The 19,067-nt window shown below is 33.5% G+C and overlaps 1 protein-coding gene across 2 annotated transcripts; it reads left to right on the top strand.

Moving 5' to 3' along the window:
* The first annotated feature begins 9,245 nt into the window (after positions 1 to 9,245).
* LOC133290901 (uncharacterized) lies at positions 9,246 to 16,899 on the top strand. Of its 2 annotated transcripts, none has more exons than XM_061489049.1 (14): positions 9,246 to 9,332; positions 10,460 to 10,515; positions 10,601 to 10,775; positions 12,042 to 12,143; positions 12,268 to 12,339; positions 12,993 to 13,109; positions 13,228 to 13,305; positions 13,588 to 13,650; positions 13,726 to 13,822; positions 14,248 to 14,326; positions 14,401 to 14,609; positions 15,114 to 15,259; positions 15,714 to 15,836; positions 16,460 to 16,899. In XM_061489049.1, the coding sequence occupies exons 1-14, from the start codon at positions 9,246 to 9,248 to the stop codon at positions 16,622 to 16,624; spliced, it is 1,569 nt and encodes a 522-aa protein (XP_061345033.1). In that variant the 3' UTR covers positions 16,625 to 16,899. The 2 variants fall into 2 exon arrangements, with proteins under 2 accessions (XP_061345033.1, XP_061345032.1); XM_061489048.1 differs by having other exon boundaries at positions 14,401 to 14,612.
* The last annotated feature ends 2,168 nt before the right edge of the window (positions 16,900 to 19,067 follow it).

The following is a 19,067-nucleotide window of genomic DNA, read 5'->3' as shown; positions in this document are numbered from 1 at the left end:
TTAGTTGACAAATTTTGAAAAGTGTCTGAAGAGAGAATTTTTTTTTTAATATTATAATTGTGTGCTTTTTGAAATACATAGTTATAAGCGGGTGTTATAACAGACTTATATCCCAAAAGATTATACTTACATTTCCTCTTAATAAATTAGCAACATAAGAGATTTTAGAATTATTGGAAGATAATTTACACTCCCAATCAATTGGGGATTGTAAAGCAAGGTTTGCCGCTCAGAGAATTAAAATGAGCAGTAGTTTCAAGAGGACCGGGCCTAGCTCTAATGTTGGAGTGCAGCCCATGAAATTAGATTAGAAGCATGCCTAAAATAAGAATAAGCCATTAAGAATGTAAATCGTTTATTATTCTTATTCTGTTTACAAAATCATTGCAGATATTTATAGTCCAAAGATTATACAATATTAATTCCAGAAAATAAAAAATGAGAAAAATAATCAATTACGATAATCCTAATTACACTAACTATACACATTAACAATATAGTAATTACGTTAAATATGATATCTGTGCTAATAAATAGAAATCCATTTGAATGTGGTCATAAACCATAATCCTCTTGCTTGTTCAGTAGTAAATTTTCCTCACAGCTTGTACCCATTATGTGTATTTTATTCTAATGTAGTAGATGCATAAATGAAGTCAGGAAAAGGCTGGTAGGCTGGAATTTATTCCCCATGCACGTTACGAAATACAAATCACGAAATAAAAATCTTGGCTATAAATGCAATAGCCCACATTGTTAGTGGAAGAATCCTATTAGAACATTGAAAGCAATAGCTGGCAATAGCATGTGAATAAGGTGGGGCAGTTCCAAATGGATGCCAAATTGTAGGTTTTAATAGTGATCCATATCCAACTTGTCTTGAAGTTTTCTTGGACAAATATAGCGTTTTAGTGTTGCTTGCTGCTTCTGTGGTTCCACCGAGGTAAAGGTCAAACTTCAACTTTGATCGGAGAATATTTTCAGAGGACTGTGCAGTACATATTTTATTCACCTAAAATATAAATACATCGAGTCTATTAACTGCAATTATGAAGAAATTATTAAGTGAATGGGTGCAAATGCGGTTTTGTATGTGAGTGTTAGGTGGATATAGTCTGTTATTATAAAAATCCTGAAAATATTTGCATCCCAATAAATGTAATTTTTGCAAGTACCAGTGTTTCGTCTACCCATAAGGGCATGTTTTAAGATATTAATTTTAAAGAAATAAATTTTATTTTTAAAGATCTTATACAGTGTTATAAATATGTTTAAAATAACGTAATCCAAACACATTAAGCATAATATCTATACACGACTTTGTTTTCTTTTAAATAAAAATAAAATAAAATAAGTAGAAATAATTTTTGTTTGAAAGTATTCATATAAGGGATTAATGTTTCTCATGTTAAAGGAAATAATTTTATCTCCTATACATATAAAAATATGTGAGGTCCATCTTTTTTTTTTTTTCTTCTCTTCACATGATCTCACATAAGCCCAACATAATTCTATGAGTACGTAGGAGATAATTTTATCTCCTCAATAAAAACACATTTTTTAACGCCCTATTTATTATTTTGTGAAATCTTATGTTGACCTTAGTAAATAACCCAGACTTATTATGTTGTATTGAAAATTTTAAGGAATCAAAGTTATTTTCATTGTTAGATTTTATATATATACTTATAAATACAAGATTGATAAATAATTAAGCAACTACTCGATAAGAATAGAAACATAAGCTATTCACGTAATTCAAATATTATCTTATCATTATCTTTAATTCTTATTTCTAATACTCTCGCTCAAGTTGGAGTATGGAAGTATCGAACGACTCGCAAACTAGAAAGATAAAAAAAAAATTCTTGCCCAACTTTCTACTAAAAAAATCCCACCAAACATTGTTAAAAAGACGACTTAGGGATGTTAGAGATGTCAAAGAGAAAAACTTTGTTGCAAAATTAACTTAGCAAAATAGTTGGAATGACAATCAGTTTGAAGAGTTGGTTGCAATACTAATTGACCAAATAAAAACACTATGCTGGAATAACATTAGCATAAATGTCCTTTGTCGGAATAACCATTAGCGGGAATATTCTTCGTTGGAACAACCATCAATGGGAATGTTTGGCAAGCAAATCTACGCAACAAAAACTAAAATTTCTTTTCCAAATTCACCACCAACAACTTTTAGAAGCTTATATAATAGGCAACTACTGAGCTCCAAACTTTATGGAACTCCGCAGCAAAAAGGTCACGAAGGATGAAACCTCTTTGATATCATATTGAAATTCTATAAAATCAAAGTTATTTTTATTATTAGAGAGAAGTCTATATATAAATGTACAAATACAAGATTGATAAATAACTAAGTAACTTACAGATAATATGGGTGACAATTCAGGTTGACACGACATGACACGATAAGAATTCGACTTGAACACGAATACAACATAAATTTGAAATCGGGTTAAAACCTTCAGCACTAACACGACTTATTTATTTTTGGGTTGACACTTCATTACACTAATAACCCGCAAACTCATATGGTATCACTTATTATGCCAGTTGCGTAACATCCTGGGCGCTGACACAGGGAGTGATCGCCGGTGTAAAAGGGCACAGACAACGAGCGGCTCTTGGCAGGCTTCTAGTGAGAGGGGTACATAAATGAAACGAATCAACACCCGAAAAAGAGGGATCCAGAGACTGTGCAGGTATGTGACTGTACAATTGAGGATGTATTAAATTATAGTCTTGAATAACATTGTATTTCTGTATATGCTTTAAAACCAAATATCTCTTAAATAGACATGGTTTGTTACATATGACTAGACTCAATTGCATCAGTTTGTTATGTACACAACTGATGCCTAAACAATAGGTAACAATGAGACTAAAGCTAACAGATAATAACTACAGCTAACAAATAAATAATAACAGATACAATATCTACAGATCATAACAATAGCAATAGCTCCTTTCCAACACTCCCCCTCAAGTTGTAGCATGAAGACATGAAATGCCCAACTTGGGAAGGAAGGCTAGAAAAGAAGCTCGACCAAGGGCTTTGGTGAAGATGTCTGCGAATTGTAAGTGGGAACGAACATATGTTGTCTGAATATGTTTGGCTAGAAGCTGCTCCCTAACAAAGTGACAATCGATTTCGATGTGCTTGGTGCATTCGTGGAAGACGGGGTTTGCAGCGATGTGCATGGTCGCTTGATTGTCACAACACAACTCCATGGGGTCCTCATGAAAGACTTGTAGAGAAGCAAGGAATGATTTTAGCCAAGTTAATTCGATAGTTGCCGCGGCCATCGAACGATATTCAGCCTCTGCGGAGGAACGAGATACGGTAAGTTACTTCTTGGTCTTCCAGGATATGGGCGAGTTTCCTAGCATGATGAAGAAGCCAGAGAAAGACCGCCGAGTGATAGGGCAGCTGGCCTAGTCTGAATCACAAAAGGCATGAATTTTAAGGTCACTCGTGGATGAGAGAAAGATGCCTTGACCTGGACTCATTTTAATATAACGAATAACTCATAGGGCCGCTTCATAGTGTGCTTCTTTTGGAGATTGCATGAATTGAGACAAGATGTGCACCACATAGCTCAAATCTGGATGAGTTATAGTAAGATAGACCAGCTTACCAGGATACGCCTATAACGACTTGGATCACCATACTCCGGGCTGTCATCTAAGGCCAAGCGATGGTTTTGTTGAATGGGAAAAGAAGCTGGTTTACAATCCAACAAACCAGTTTCCTTGAGGATATCTAATGCATATTTTCATTGGCACAAGAAAGTTCCTTCTTTGTTCCTTGAAATTTCCAACCACAAAAAATACTTCAAGGGACCCAAATCCTTAATTTTAAAACACTTATGAAGATAAACCTTCACCTCTTGGCAGATTTGAGGATCATTACTTGCTATGATGAAGTCATCAACATAGATTAAGATAGCTAAAAACATAGAACCACGCTGCAAAGTAAACAATGTGTGGTCTGCCTGGGATTGAACGAAGCCAAACTGAATAGAGAGGTGTTTAACTTTGCAAACCAATTCCTGGGAGATTGTCGCAGTCCATACAGTGACTTTTGGAGACGACATACCTTACGGTCTTGTCCTTGATTGAAACCTGGTGGTATACGCATGTATATTTCCTCTTCAAGGTCCCCATTAAGAAATTCATTGTGAACATCCATTTGATGAAGTGACCATCCTTTCGCAGCTGCTACTGCCAGAAGGGTTCTAACACTGACCATCTTTGCTATAGGTGCGTAAGTTTCATGGAAGTCTTCTCCAGGAACTTGGTGATTGCCCGCGATCACCAACCTGACCTTGTATCGCTCAATGCACCCGTTGGAGAGATACTTGATTTTATATACCCATTTGCATGGTAGTGCATGCTTCCCTGCGAGCAAATCAGTGAGATGCCAAGTCTGATTATCTTCAAGTGCTTGTATTTCCTATGCCATGGCTTCACGCCATTCCTTTCTTGCTACGGCTTCCGTGAATGAGTGTGGTTCACTCCCTGCATCAATAGCTGCAACAAATACTTGATAGTTTTGAGAAAACTGATTAGAGGTTTCATAATTTGCAATCGGATATCGCTTACCTGAGGAGGAGTCAGACAGAATGATATGAGGGACATGCATATGTGTTTCAGCTAAGTTGCATTTGTAACCACTCAAATAAAGCCATTTGAGGTCAGACTTCCTCAATAAAGCCAAATTTCCAAATTCACATTTTTATTTATTGTGTTCGTAACAATTGGTATCAAAGCTTAGGCATGGACAAATGCGTTCAGAAATTGGAAGACACAGTCAAGTCTTTGTCGGAGCAATTCAAAGAGATGTTCTCCCAATTCTCCAACCAGTTGGACATTTTGGTGGCTAACAGGCCCAACACCCTCTCATCTACTATTGGGCTGGCAAAACTATACGACACCCGCGATCAGAAGATCGTCTTTTCTGCTCAGAATGTGCGACAGACCATAACAGTCAGCAACACCAAGGGTTCACCTTTATCCACTCCCACCAGTGGTGCTGCATCTTTCGGTAGTGGCGCCTCCTCCACCGGTTTGACTCTTGTTCGCTATAATGACGCATTCACTCCAGGCCATCACTGCAAACAATTGTTTACCATCCAAGCAGTGACACAAGAGAGTGACGATGAGGCGGTGATGGAAGAAAGTGAAGGAGAAGCGAATATTAAAGATGATTCAATTACTCGACGTTGAATTTACTCTTGAGGACGAGTTATTTTTAGGGGAAGGAAATGTTACAGTTTTTTTATTTTTATTTTTTTATTTTTTGAATTGTTGGGTTGTTTAAGTAGTGGGTAGTTATTTCTATTTCAACTTTCCTAAATGATAGGTTATAGTTATTAGTGGAGTCTATCTAGTGTTAATGAGGTAGTTATTTCTAAGGTAGTTGTATTATCTATTTAAACCTTGAAGTATTTGAATAAAGGAAATCAAAAGAATTATTTGGAAAAAACCACTTTGTGCAAGAGGTTAGGCTTTCTCAGTAAAGCCATCTGAGGTCAGGTTTCTTCAATAAAGTCAAATTTCTATTTTTATTAATTGTGTTCGTAACAATTTATCTGTCACACTCACGTAAAAGTGAGTGGACCCCAAAAATTTCTTCTCTATTTTCTCTTCACAATAGGACTTACTTTTACATGAGTGTGACAGAGAAATATTTTCTACATCAAAAACAAAAATATTTTTCCCTTTGAAAAACAACCTAAACACAAGAATGACACAAACAAAATGGCATCCCTTTTATAGTAATAATCTGTGATTTTACAAATGATATTAATATTGATTATTATTTCTCTTTTCTAAAGAATAATGCTAGATATAGCGAAATCATTTTTACAAACTCTCGTACGAATAAGGTGCCAACAATGAAGTACCCACTTCTTCTATCAAGCGTTTGTAAAACCGAATAAACATCAGGAAATAAACAAAGAGTTTTATTAGTCTCCTTGTACAGTTATCTTATGTTATAGAGAGAAAATAGGTGGGTCTCACCATTAGAAGAAAAAAAAAGAAAAAAAAAAATGAGGTGCGAAAATCAAAGTGAGAGAACATGAGAGAAGTTATCTTACGTGAAATGAAAGTAATATTTTCCATAAACAAAACATCTCTTTTATACTGTTTGTGTGCGTTTTTACAAATGGTATTCGTAAAACTTAGTATTTCCATTTACGAATCCCCTCACGTATTACTGTAGGCAACTTTTTCATTTCGTAGTTACAATATATAGATTTAATTTTAAATAAAATTTGTTCGATCTAAGGGTATGGATCGAAGATTATTGTAGGGTCTGGATTATTTTTAAATTTAATTTTGTTGTATATTTGTAGAGCGATCAAGAAGATTTTGGTGGATAGGATAAAGCCTGGAGTGAGTAGGATGGGCCTTGATCGTTGGGCTAGATTTGGGGCCTAATAAGAGGATCCAAAACAAAATTAATTTTAAGTTAAAAAATAAATTGATTTATATTAAGAAATCTTTATTGGATTTGACGTAATTAACTTTGTTTGGATAATGTTAATAAAGATCACTATATATATATATATATATATATATATATATATATATATATATATATATAATTGTCAAAAAGATACGGCTCTTTATTTAAATAATATAATAATAATAATAATATAAAAATAAAAAGTTATTTAAATCAAAATATACACAAATAAAAATTTACTTACAGTGAAAATAACAAAATATTATTCACGACAAAACTGGTAAACCAACAAATTTTGAATTGCCATATATCAAACCATAGCACAAGTAAACAAGCATCACTATTCACTGGCAATTCATCTCAAATCAATGGTATGTCATTATCATGCATGTTTTGTTGTTTGAAGCGTTTCACTCGCTCGAGTCATCCTTGTTTGAATTATAATCTTACGTATCTAATGAGTCCAAGGTTCCCACATGCAAGGGTATACCTAAATTTGATCATTTATATATGTAAAGAATTAATTCAACTCAATAATTAAAGCTATTACATGATAAATTATATTTATCTAACATGCTCACTTGAAGAGTAAACAATGCATTAGACCTTGCCTATTTGTGTTAAAAAATTTCATAATATTTAATTATTATTATTTTCTAATAAAATATAGGCAATGAACATCGAATTCGTTACCACTTAATCATATATACTATATAAAGAATCAAATTTAATCTAAAAATTAATTTAAATTGTTAGGCGAGACTACCATAATGATTTTCATATTATATTTTTCTAATAATTTATGTGTACATTCTTAATGCATAAATAAAGACTTATATATCACAATGCTTAACTACTTATAACGCATCTTAGAATGTAGTCAAACTCTAAAGCAGTTACAACCCTTTGGAATCACTGTTTAACTATCTTTAGGTTGATTCTCTTTCTGCGTTAACTTTCCCTTCTCTTCTATCTACTTTTCATTCATTTATATTAAGAAAATAAACTTTAATATTATAAGCTATTTGTGCGTTTGATACGAAATACTATCTGCAATCGCTAACACGAGCATCTTCTCTTTGTTTTTGAGGCATATTCCGGGTTACAGACAGGGGTTGGAAATGAAAACTTTGATTGATTCTTAGTGCATAATTTTTTGGATAGGCATTATGCTCCATGTGAATTGAATTCTTTCTAGTTAAAGAATGTTAGGTTTTGTTTTCCTAGTGTTTGATGTAGACAAGGACAGATTCACAAAATAATAAGGGTCAGTACAATTTTTTTTAAATTTTTTCACCCATTCATTAATTAATCCGATTGAGTTGAGTGAAATCACATGAATCAAAAAGTTCTTATATTGGGTTATGCCTGATCACACACGGTTGAAGGCAAATGATGTTAACGAAAATAAAAAATGTTGACGGGCAAGCTTGCTGAGATGTTAGGCTGATTGGAGAGATGGTTGATCTGGGTTGTCTGGGATCTGAGCAGTTTGAGGAGATTTTGGAGGGTGTACTTGCAAGGCACTCCAACGATCAAATCAACTCAATATTGCAATGTCGTTTAAGTATTCAAGGATATATGTTCTTATTCATTTCTATTGGTGGAGAGTTGTGATCTTTCGTAAGCTATTCCTTGGGCAAGAAGCCTGTTGGTCAGGTTAGTCCTAATAGATGTAGTGGCGAGTTGGTATTGTCATTCATTCATTGGGTTCATGTGGAAGTCAAGTTGCCCTGAGCTGCTGATCTCGATAATGACTAATGATGTTTTCTTGCTTACCAAGTTACTTTTGGCTTGTCAGCCAAATAGGCGAGATGCCTACGGTTCACACGCGAGATGGATTTGGTTCCTTTAGGTTAAGTTCGTGGTTCTTGGACCCCTCATCATATAATTATTATCAACTAACTGTTGATAATAATAAGAGTTTGTTGAATAATTAAACATAATGAGATACATCATTAATTTTTTGAAAAAAAAGTATCTAATATTACTTTAGATAATTTTATCTAATGTTCACCGAAACGACATCGTTTTGAGGTTGAAAATAAAAAATTAGAATGATAAAAACTATTAAAACCCTAAAATAAATTAAAATTATAAATACACCATAATTTCAGCCTCAAAACAGCGTCGTTTCGGTGAACATTAGACAAATATGTCTAGAGGAACTTAAAAAAAAAACGAAACCTTAATTATTATCAACTTTAATTGAACATCACAAACTTCCCATATAAATAAATGGTTGTGGTAAATTAGATGGCATGATTCATCCAATTAATTTTTCATTATACGTAACATAATAATGAGAAAAAGAAACTTAAATAACAAAGGTACATGCATGTAAAGCAATAAAAGAAGGCCATGTGTTGTGTAATGTGCAATATCAGACGCGAAGTAAAAGAATTTAAAAAAGGCTGTAATATAAAAGGGACAGAAATATGCATGTGACACGGTTCACGAAGCCATTGTTATTATTGGTGTCTCTGTGTTGTGTTGTGTCCCTTAAGAACTATATATAACTACCAATCCAACGGTCACTCCCCCTCTTCTCTATTTTAAGCTTGTGTTTTTTAACACACACACACAAGAAAGAGTGGTTGTGTTGTTTTGAGTTATGTTGTGCGGTGAAAATGACATAGAAATAAGCTCAATCAATCAAAAAATGAAACATACCCTTACCCTCTTGTGTTCAGTGTTGTAAGAATCAAAGAGTTTCAAAGAAGAAGAACATAAAAACAGGGTCGCAATAGCAATGCCTTCCATAGACTCTTTCGATTTCTTCATCATATCTCTCAGCAAAACGTTCTCCTCTCCTTTCGCCGTTTTCGTTCAGGCCCAGGTTTTTTCCATTTCTTTCCTTTTTCTGTGCTTTACATTCTGTTTTTCCATCCAATCATGATTATTTTCTGTATAACATGTTTCAATTTACAACCCCTTTTTGTAATTCCGTTAGGTTTTTTCAATAAAAATCAAATGTTATTTTGTTCCTTAAGCTTTTCAAGAAATTTTATTTGATATATCATTTCCTATGCTATGATGAGTTGTGTTATGTATGTATATGTATATATGTACCCTGTGTAGTATTCAGTCATAGCATGGTTGTGGAAAGGGCTTTCCCTAATGCTTTGTTTGGATCCTATTTTTTCAAGCTAAGAGATACTTTTAAGTTAAAGTTAAAAAAAGAGTTTTAAAAAAAAGCTAAAAGCTGTTTGTTGATTACGTGAAATTTTTAACTTAAAAGTTCAAAACTTGTTTCAAGAAAAGCTGATAAGAGCTTACAAAAAAAACTCCTCCTATGAGCTTTTGATTTTTTTTTCTTCATTATAAAAAAAAACTCTTTTCATTATAAGAACTTTTGTAAAAACGCGTTTGGCATAGCTTGCGTTTATAATAAGAAGGAAAAGTAAAAAAAAAACAGAATCCAAACAGGCACGTAGTTAATTTAGAATATCTTAGAGGATGATTCGGGGTGAAAAATGAAATGGTGAAATTGCATGCATAATGACTAAAAAGGAATATACGAAGGAGGTAATGCAATCCTAAGTATCTGAATACAGACTTTGTATATCACTAGTACCCTTAAGTATTTGTGACATAGCTCTTGCCTTTTGATTGCATCAACAACAACCTAGCTAGATAAAGAATCAATTTAACCCAAAAATTTGAGTTGTCATGTGAATGTCACACTTATAGTTTTATATATATATATTTCTCAAACACATATCCCTGAGTTACATAGACCATTAGACACCATTTAGAGCAAGGTATTTTTTGATGTTTTCTCCTAATGTTTTCTTTGATTTCCTCTTTATGCCTTGCCTTTTGATTGTACCATTGCATGACAATTATTTAATAATTTTCCTTGAAATATGGTATTATGATTTGTATTCCTTGCTTTTGTTTCTTATGAGAAAATCTACCATGATACTGTGTCATACAAACCTGAATTTTATGTTCAATATGCAGGGATGTCTAATTTGCTTACTCCTTGCTATTGGGTGGGCTTGTGCTGCTTGTGTCAGGTACTCATTGATGTTAAAAGAAGTTGGGAAACTCATTTATTATGTCGTTGATATGAGATTTACAGCACTTTTTTTGCCTTTACAGGAACAGAGAGATAAATCGAATAAAGAATAGTATGCGGAATGGCAATAGCTTTGCTTTCCTTTGTAAGGATATTAATGAACTTGAGCACTCCAATCAGGTCAACCTGCCAAGAGTAACAGTAATTATGCCCCTAAAAGGGTTTGGAGAACACAATCTCCATAATTGGAGGAGTCAGGTATGGAACACACAGAAGTATAACTTCTTTGATAATGCTATGGCCTTTTGACCGTATCAGTGCATTTTATGAAATATTCCACTAGTTTAGTTTTGTGATCAAATGTACTACCATAGTGACGCAGCAAGACGCGTAACCTGTGGCTGTGTTTAGTCACGTCATCACCAGATGCGTGTTTAGGACAATCTGAAAATGTATAATCACGTCAATACCAGGTGGGCGTTTAGTCATGTCTGTACTAGGTGCGCGTTTCTCGTGGCACAGACGTCATACGCGCACCTGCCTTGTGCCTGACTATACACATAGGCACTTGATGCGCGTCTTCGAAAAATAAACCGGCGGAATATTTCGAAAAATTCAAAAAGCCTAATGCTATTCATTCTGACATACTACTTTTGGGTTTTTCTGGGGTGTATTGTTTGTTTTTCATGAATGTTGCGCTATGACATGGAAATTTAACATTTTGCTAAATCTTAAATGTATTTATGTTTTTCATAATATGTTTTCTCTTGCATTTTCCTAAACTTCAAATTGAAATTGTACAGTTTCTTGCAATTTTGGTAAGTTATGATTTTTTCCTTTTCTGGTTACATTGGAGGTGATAGAGGAGGGGATAGGTGGCTTGGTATAGGATTGAACCTCCAACATCATCTCTTGTTGACATTATGAATTATTTTTTCTGTATGATAATTGGTCTTAAATTATAATATTTGAATTCTTCGGGAAAAATAAATAAATTGTAATGTTTGAATTTTCTTTCCAGATAATACCCCGAGTTTAGTATGTTTGTAATTGTTAATTGATGGAACCTAGAAAAATGACCACAAACCACTGACATATTTCTATAAATGCAATTGTTCGGAGGAGACAACCTCCCTTACAATACTGATAACAACAAGAAACAGAGCTACAACACTCTGAATATAGACTCAAAAACAAAAAAAAATACAAGACAGTAATTAAATGACAATGCAGAAATATAAACCACAAGTCTCAACTCACCTTCAAAGCCAAAGACCTAAGCCTCAAGAAATCCCAAGAGATTCTTTCCTAATTCCCGATTCCCATTTCAAGAATACATGCATAACAGAAACATCACCCTAAACTTCTATATATACTAATCCTAACTTAAGATACTAATGGGCTTGGATTATTTATTATAGGCCATCATTGTAGTATCATTTTGTTTTTTTGTTTATTTGTTTGATGTTCTCCTTTTTAAAGGAAACCTTTGTTTATTGTGATTCTATTCTTTTATAAATGCAGTTAACATCTCTCTATGGTGGCCCTCTAGAATTTCTTCTAGTGGTAGAAAGTACAGAGGATCCTGCTTACCATGAGGTATCAAGACTAATATCAGAATTTGAGGTAAAATTGAAACTCATTTTGAGGCTTGATTTGCATGACTCTACTGCACTTTTGGACTATTTCTGATATATTGATAATATAATGCTGTCTCTTACTTATTTAGATGCTTGTTTCTTGCATGCAGGATTCTGTTGATGCTAGGATTGTTGTAGCTGGTTTGTCAACAACTTGTAGTCAAAAAATTCACAATCAACTGGTATGGGTTTTTCTTACATATATTTTTCTCGTATTTTCAAATGTAAAGTAGGGCCATGCTATATTTGAAATTTAGTCTTTTCATCCTTACATTTAATTTGTAAAGAACCACTTCAACCTAAAACCTTAAGGTATTGGGTGAGGGCCTTTTTAATGATTTATATTATTCTTTTAACACATCTCCTCACGCAAGAGCCCTTTGAGCTTAGCGTGGATATTGCGTAGGCCCAATTTTTGTTTTGTTTTACCTTGTGCTTATTTAATTCCACTTGAAAGCGGGGGGCAGTGGAGATCGAATTTGTGACCTTATGGTCACTGAAGCTCTGATAACATGTAAAGAACCACTTCAACCCAAAACTTTAAGGGGTTGGGTGAGGGTCTTTTTAATGATTTATATTATTCTTTAACATAATTGAAGTCAATATAAATCGATGTTGAACAAGGAAATGCAGCTTGACTGTTTCATTGACTAGTTGTTGGAAATCATATCATCTATATAACACTTGCTAGGCAAATACATGGGTGATGGACCTGTATTTACTTACTGATATGGAATGTCAAGGCATTTCCATTCTTGTTGATTTGTTAGATTGTTCTTGCTTGATGCATTTTACCAACTACACCTAGTATTACATAGTATTGGCACCTTGGCAGGTTGGAGTGGAGTCAATGCACAAAGACAGCAAGTATGTATTGTTTTTGGATGATGATGTTAGCCTACATCCTGGATCAATTGGAGCCCTCACTCGTGAGATGGAAAAGAATCCTGAAGTATGCTTAAAAATTTTTGTTCCATGTGATTCTTTTTTAGGTGTTTAATTGAAATGTTTATATTTCCACTTGCCTAAAATTATTTGGTTATGCTATTAACTGTTTTGATGCTTAACAGATATTTATTCAAACTGGATACCCTCTTGATTTGCCATCTGGAAGTCTAGGGAGTTACTGCATCTATGAATACCATATGGTATACAACTACCTCTGGATTTATATCTCTAATCTCTGCAGAAAATATCTGTGTATAAGACTGTTTTCTTCTATTTTCATTTGTTTTGAACCTATTGGTAGCTGAATCACCATAAATGAAGCATAACTAATTGAGATTAAATTTTGACTTCGGTCTATGAACATTTTAGTAATGTGCATGATAGCTTTTACAGTTTTACTTAGGCTTTTGATATATATCAATATTTTAATTATACTTATTCAACTCATTTTTTTCCCCTCATTTTTTAATTTTGTTTAACAGCCTTGCTCAATGGGCTTTGCCACTGGTGGAAAAACATTCTTCTTGTGGGGAGGGTGCATGATGGCAAGTAGCTTCCACTTCCTTTTTTTGTTGGTGCATAAAAATACTTATATTCTAACTATTTTAGTTTTTCTCCAGATGCATGCTGAGGACTTTAGGCAAGATAATTCTGGTGTAGTTTCAGGACTTCGAGATGGTGGATATTCTGATGATATGACTCTTGCAGCCATAGCAGGTCTAGCTTTGATACCCTTATCAAACTTTTAAATTAAAAACACTTTGAGCAACATATTTAACAGCTTTATCAGCATCTTATTGAAAATGATGATTATTGATCCATATTCTAATAGTAAGATATTACTGTCTGAAGAGCATTTTTTATTTTTTATTTTGCATTTGTTTGATGCTTATTATTCATGCACATTTTGCAGAAAAGTAAAATTTTTCAGTGAACTAATTATTCAAGAAACTGGTCCATGTTTTGTTTTTGAAGTTCTACCTCTGGTGTTTGTGATCCTTTTTCAAATGGAAGTGCAACAAGCTTCCTGTAAATGCACTAGCATATAGACATACTTTTTTTGCTATATATATTTAATGTTTTTCCTGATCATTCATTCCTGTTTATAATGTTCTTCATCACCATAATACTGTCACTTTCAGGGGCTTACAAGAAGCTCATTTCTTCTCCTGCGGTTGCTGTCTTTCCTCATCCCCTTGCAACTGATCTTAATTTTGGAAGGTTTGTGATTATCACTCACTACCTGAAATTAAAGTTTCATTGTATATTCTCTTCTAATTATTTAACATGTGCAGGTACTGGAATTACTTGAGGAAACAAACATTTGTTTTGGAGTCTTATGTTACGAAAGTTAACCGAATAATGAACCGTGCATTATTTGCTGTTCACTGTTACTTGTCATGGGGATTTGTAGCACCATACTTTATGGCAATGGTTCATGTATTGGCAGCACTAAGATATCACGTTATGGGGTACTCGCTTGAAGAAATGAACAGCACTTCTGGTGGTGAGAACACTACTTTTCCTTTTTAGGTAGGTTGTTAGTGTAATATTGATTCATGTGTAAAACTATGGCAGGATTCTGACACTGAATGAGGGAACTTATAACTATAACGCAGGAATAGCACTTACTTTCAAGGAATTTATAACTATACTTATGTAGGCACTTCATAATAAGTTTATTTTTGTTATTACTTTCTTGCCTTCTCTCCCCTGTGGGGTATTAGATTTAGAGAAAAAAAGAGATATCAGGTATGGACTATGGTAGTTTTCTGTGATAACTGATGTGGTGTTGTGTATTATACTGTTATAATAATGCAAATAGATGGCATTTTAAAATCCAACATGAACATATTCTTCCGCATTGTTATAAGTTGTACTTTTAACTCATGAAATTTATGCATTCATGCTGAATAGACAAGGTTTGTTAAAAGAAAAAAGAAAAATGCAAGAAACGCATTTTTGAGATGAACTTTCCCTTTAAGCCCTACAGTTTGGCATTTTTCAGGGTTATCAATGGTGTGCTTCCTAGCCATATGCACTCTTATCGAGCTTCTTTCAATGTGGAACTTGACAAGGATTGAAGTTTTACTTTGCAATATTTTGTCCCCAGAGGCACCCCCACTTTCTCTTGCTACCTATAACTGGTGTCTTGTAAGTATTTCTCCAACTTTTTTTATCCAAAAAGGAAAGAAAAAAAAAATTGTTTCTCCAAGCTTGTTTTATGTGTGGATGGATTTGAGTGATGTTATCCAAGATGTCTTATACATTTCTACTATAGTAGAAAGGCCTTTTGATAAATATTTATCATCCTTAAACCCCTATTCTATAACAATTCAAAGGAAACAATGATGTAGTGCTTTATGAAGAATTAACATAGATAAGTACACGGGATACATGGCACAACAAAGATGGACAAAAACATGTTAATCTAAAAGATCAAGTAACCATGACAAGAGAAAGAAGATGCATGAATTTATGTACATGTGTTGGAAAAAAATATATTATAATATGTTAATGTATGGATTATTATGCTGCCAAGGGAATACTCCTGATTACTAGTTGGTAAGGCAAAAGTGATTTCTTATTTTGTTTCATTATTGAGCAGGTGTTCATTGCAATGCTGGTGGATAACTTTCTATACCCGCTTTCTGCAATTCGTTCTCATTTCTCTCAATCTATCAATTGGTCTGGTATTCGATACTATTTGAAAGATGGAAAAGTCAGCAAGGTAAGTTGGTCAAGATTTTATGTCAACTTCATTAAACATTATTTCTGGCTGTACCAATTTAAGCAAAAAGTTCTACTAGTCCAACCTTACCCTGCCACTACTGGCTATACTGATAAATGGGAAAAAGGATCATCCTTTTAGAGGATATAAACTTATGTCCTTTTAGCAATTTTTAATTATGCATTCTCAGGAATGCATAGTTATAAGGGACAGGATCCGTTTACAAACTTTTTTTGCAATTACACTAATGTAGGACCGGTCGTACACTGTGTGATTAATGTAGGACCGGTTCTACATAATGTAGTTTGTAAACAAAAAAGTTTGTAGATATAACCTGCCCCTAGTTATAATATCAAAGTTCTATTTTTTTCACTTTCTACGTTAGCAAACAACTTCTAAAGAAAAAGAGAAAAAGTACAACTGTAATATTATAAGTTATAACTATGCATTCTGAGGAATAGATAGTTAAAAGTGCTAAAAGGACATGAATTATATTCTTTAAAAGCTAAACTCCTGATAAATATGCATATACTATATCACTAAGGAAGGGAAGGTTGGAACTATGCACTTTTACAATTCATTTTTTCAGGCAATTTTTTTTCCTTATTTATTTATTTTTTCAGATAGAAAGAACTCCAAGAAGCAAGGATATGGGTCCAGTTTTCACAGACTTGGCAGGAAAGCATTTACATGGAAAGAAAGGGTTGCCTTCCAAAGGCTCATTCTCATTCCTCAGTTCTTTGTCCAGAAGTTTGCTACAATGGCGTCAACCCAAGAGATCTGATTAACTAGGAAAAAGCTTCATTCAGCATACAAAGTCTGCTTAACTTTTTGAATCACTTATGGGGGTAGCCTGTGACCCTTTGGAAGCAAGGGTGTTGGTTGATCAATTGGTCTTATTTTATTGATTGGTGACTCATTATTGATTGTTTAGTGTGGTATAATCCTTATTCCATTTTTATTTTTATTTTTATTAGCCATTCATGATTGATTGTTTAGTGTAATATAATCCTTGTTCCATTTGTTTTTAGCCATTGAATCCATAAGATTTTCAGCCCTAGCCCCTCCCCTTTGGGGACTTATTCTGTTTTTGTAAGTTGTAGCAATTCAATTCTGTAATTTATATGCAACAATCTAGAATTGCTAAATGTATATACAGTTAGCGATTCACATTCGTTTATGCAATTATATCTCTCCATCACACATAACATACTCTTAGCTTTTAATAAAACATATGCATTTTTCTTTTTGAAGTTACTTGTATAATCATAAGTTCACAATGAAGCACTTGCGAATGAGAATGATTAACAAGATTATAAAGGCCCTTTGGATGAGCATTTTTTAGTCAAAAGTTATTTCTTTTTTCAGGAAAATATATAATATAAAATCAATTTAAATATTTGTTTTAAAAAAAAACAGAAATCATAAAAGAAAACAAAAAATCTGTTTTTTTGAATACTAAAAATTTTAGCTTCTAAAAAAAAGTAAAGTTAAAAAGTTATTTTTTTAAAAAAAAACTAAATATATTTTTATATCTAAATGGTTTTAATTCTTTTAAAATAAACAAGGCATAAAAGTAATTTTTTTTATAAATCCATCTAAACGAGCCTTAAATCTTATTCTCTGCCATTAATTTTTATTTATTTAATGCTTATAATTTATTTAGAACTAATAATTAATTAATTAATTAATATAACTCAATAAATTATAATTATTTAATCGACAAAAATAACAAAGATTAAGAAAAAAGTCCTCACTTCTAATTAATACTTTTATATTTAAAAAAGAAAAAAGAAAAAGAAAATGATAGGTAGAGACGAGTACGAACCAGTGGTTATGATATCTACACAAGAAACATAGAAGCATAGTTGGTGTGTCATCAAGTAACATAGAAGCATCACACCCCTTCACAAATTCAATAGTTCATTCAGAAAATAAAATAAAAATCTCAGTTGGGTACATTGACGTAGCAATCATGGAATTGGAAGCGCATAATACTTCTTGGTTCTCTGGCGAGGGCTTTCTTCATGACATCTCGAACTATTGAGTTCAGCTTCTGGACATGTATTTGAGTAAAACCCAGGTCGGAGATCCGAGGATGCTACTGAGGTTATGTGTAGGAGTAAGATCCCAAACAGAGACATCATCATGTTCATGTCCATGTGTTGGTCGGTGGGTATGTAAAAAAAATGGTCCTTTGTTTTGAATTATATGTGCATTCAAAGGGGAGATGAGAGCATGTGAGTTTGATAACTTTCCCTTTGATGGATATTTAACAGGAGATATAGAGAATGGCTTTGTTATGATGTGTCTTCGAATGATTGGTTCTATATGCAATTTGCAGTGGGCTTTAGCAAATTACAGACCTTCCTTTATAGTGAAGAATTAGCTAAAGAGTTTAAAATATGTGGTACTCATATAGTTACTTTTTTATAATCCTAGTAGATGCTGTTAGTTTTGCTCCTAAATTTGCAGAACATAGACTTGAAGACTGGTACCTTAGACCAATAATGCTAGTTACTAAAGGGTAAATCTCTTTTAGTCACAAGAACAATTTTACCTTTTGCTTTAAGGCTCACCACCCCATTTGAATAATCTGAAAAATGATAATGATAATGATAGAACCAAGTTCTATCCTGGGGAGAAAGAGAGAAGAAATAGAGGAGAGTTGCAAAGATGATATTCAACTTTTCATACCTGTTTTTCCCTCTTTTATTTCCTAACTACAGAGGGGGCACAAGTCACAATCACAATCAGAATCATACCTAAGACTAATACTGACTAACAGAGTTATACTCATCAACTACAATATGCATATACTAGTTTGTACAACAGAACCGTATGGTTACATCACAATACTTACAGTTTATTCTTCCAACAACCTCTTAGGCCTCCCTTCAGCTATGGATCTCTTTTCTTGTAGCCCTTCCAAGTCCAGTTCTTCAGCATGGAACGTTGACCTCTCTCTTTCTCCTTCGTTTGCTGAGAGAGATGTTGGTTTCCTTCAGCTTCTAGATGATTCCCTGATGTACCAATAGGGCTAGCTGGGTTTGGGTAGCTAGTTATTGATGTTGGATTATTAATTGGCCCGTAGTGTATTGGGTCCGTATCAATACCCTCCCCATTAAAAACAACATTGTCCTCAAGGTTGAAGGATGGAAATTACTCTGAGAACTCATACCAAGACTCCTATATAGCATTTTCTGGTGATATACCAGCCCATAGTACTTT

This window comes from Gastrolobium bilobum, unplaced genomic scaffold (genome assembly GCF_033153095.1).
Source record: "Gastrolobium bilobum isolate Gb01-03AN ecotype WA unplaced genomic scaffold, APGP_CSIRO_Gbil_v1 utg9349, whole genome shotgun sequence".
NCBI lineage: Eukaryota > Viridiplantae > Streptophyta > Magnoliopsida > Fabales > Fabaceae > Gastrolobium > Gastrolobium bilobum.
The sequence above is the reverse complement of the archived record's forward strand: the minus strand, read 5'-3'. Positions and strand labels throughout refer to the sequence as shown.

Excerpts from the sequence above, each read along its gene's own strand:
- LOC133290901 (XM_061489048.1), top strand. The coding sequence starts at position 9,246 with ATGCCTTCCATAGACTCTTTCGATTTCTTCATCATATCTCTCAGCAAA. Across the intron at positions 10,776-12,041 it reads TCCATAATTGGAGGAGTCAG|TTAACATCTCTCTATGGTGG; the intron begins GTATGGAACACA and ends TTATAAATGCAG. Across the intron at positions 14,327-14,400 it reads ACTGATCTTAATTTTGGAAG|GTACTGGAATTACTTGAGGA; the intron begins GTTTGTGATTAT and ends TAACATGTGCAG.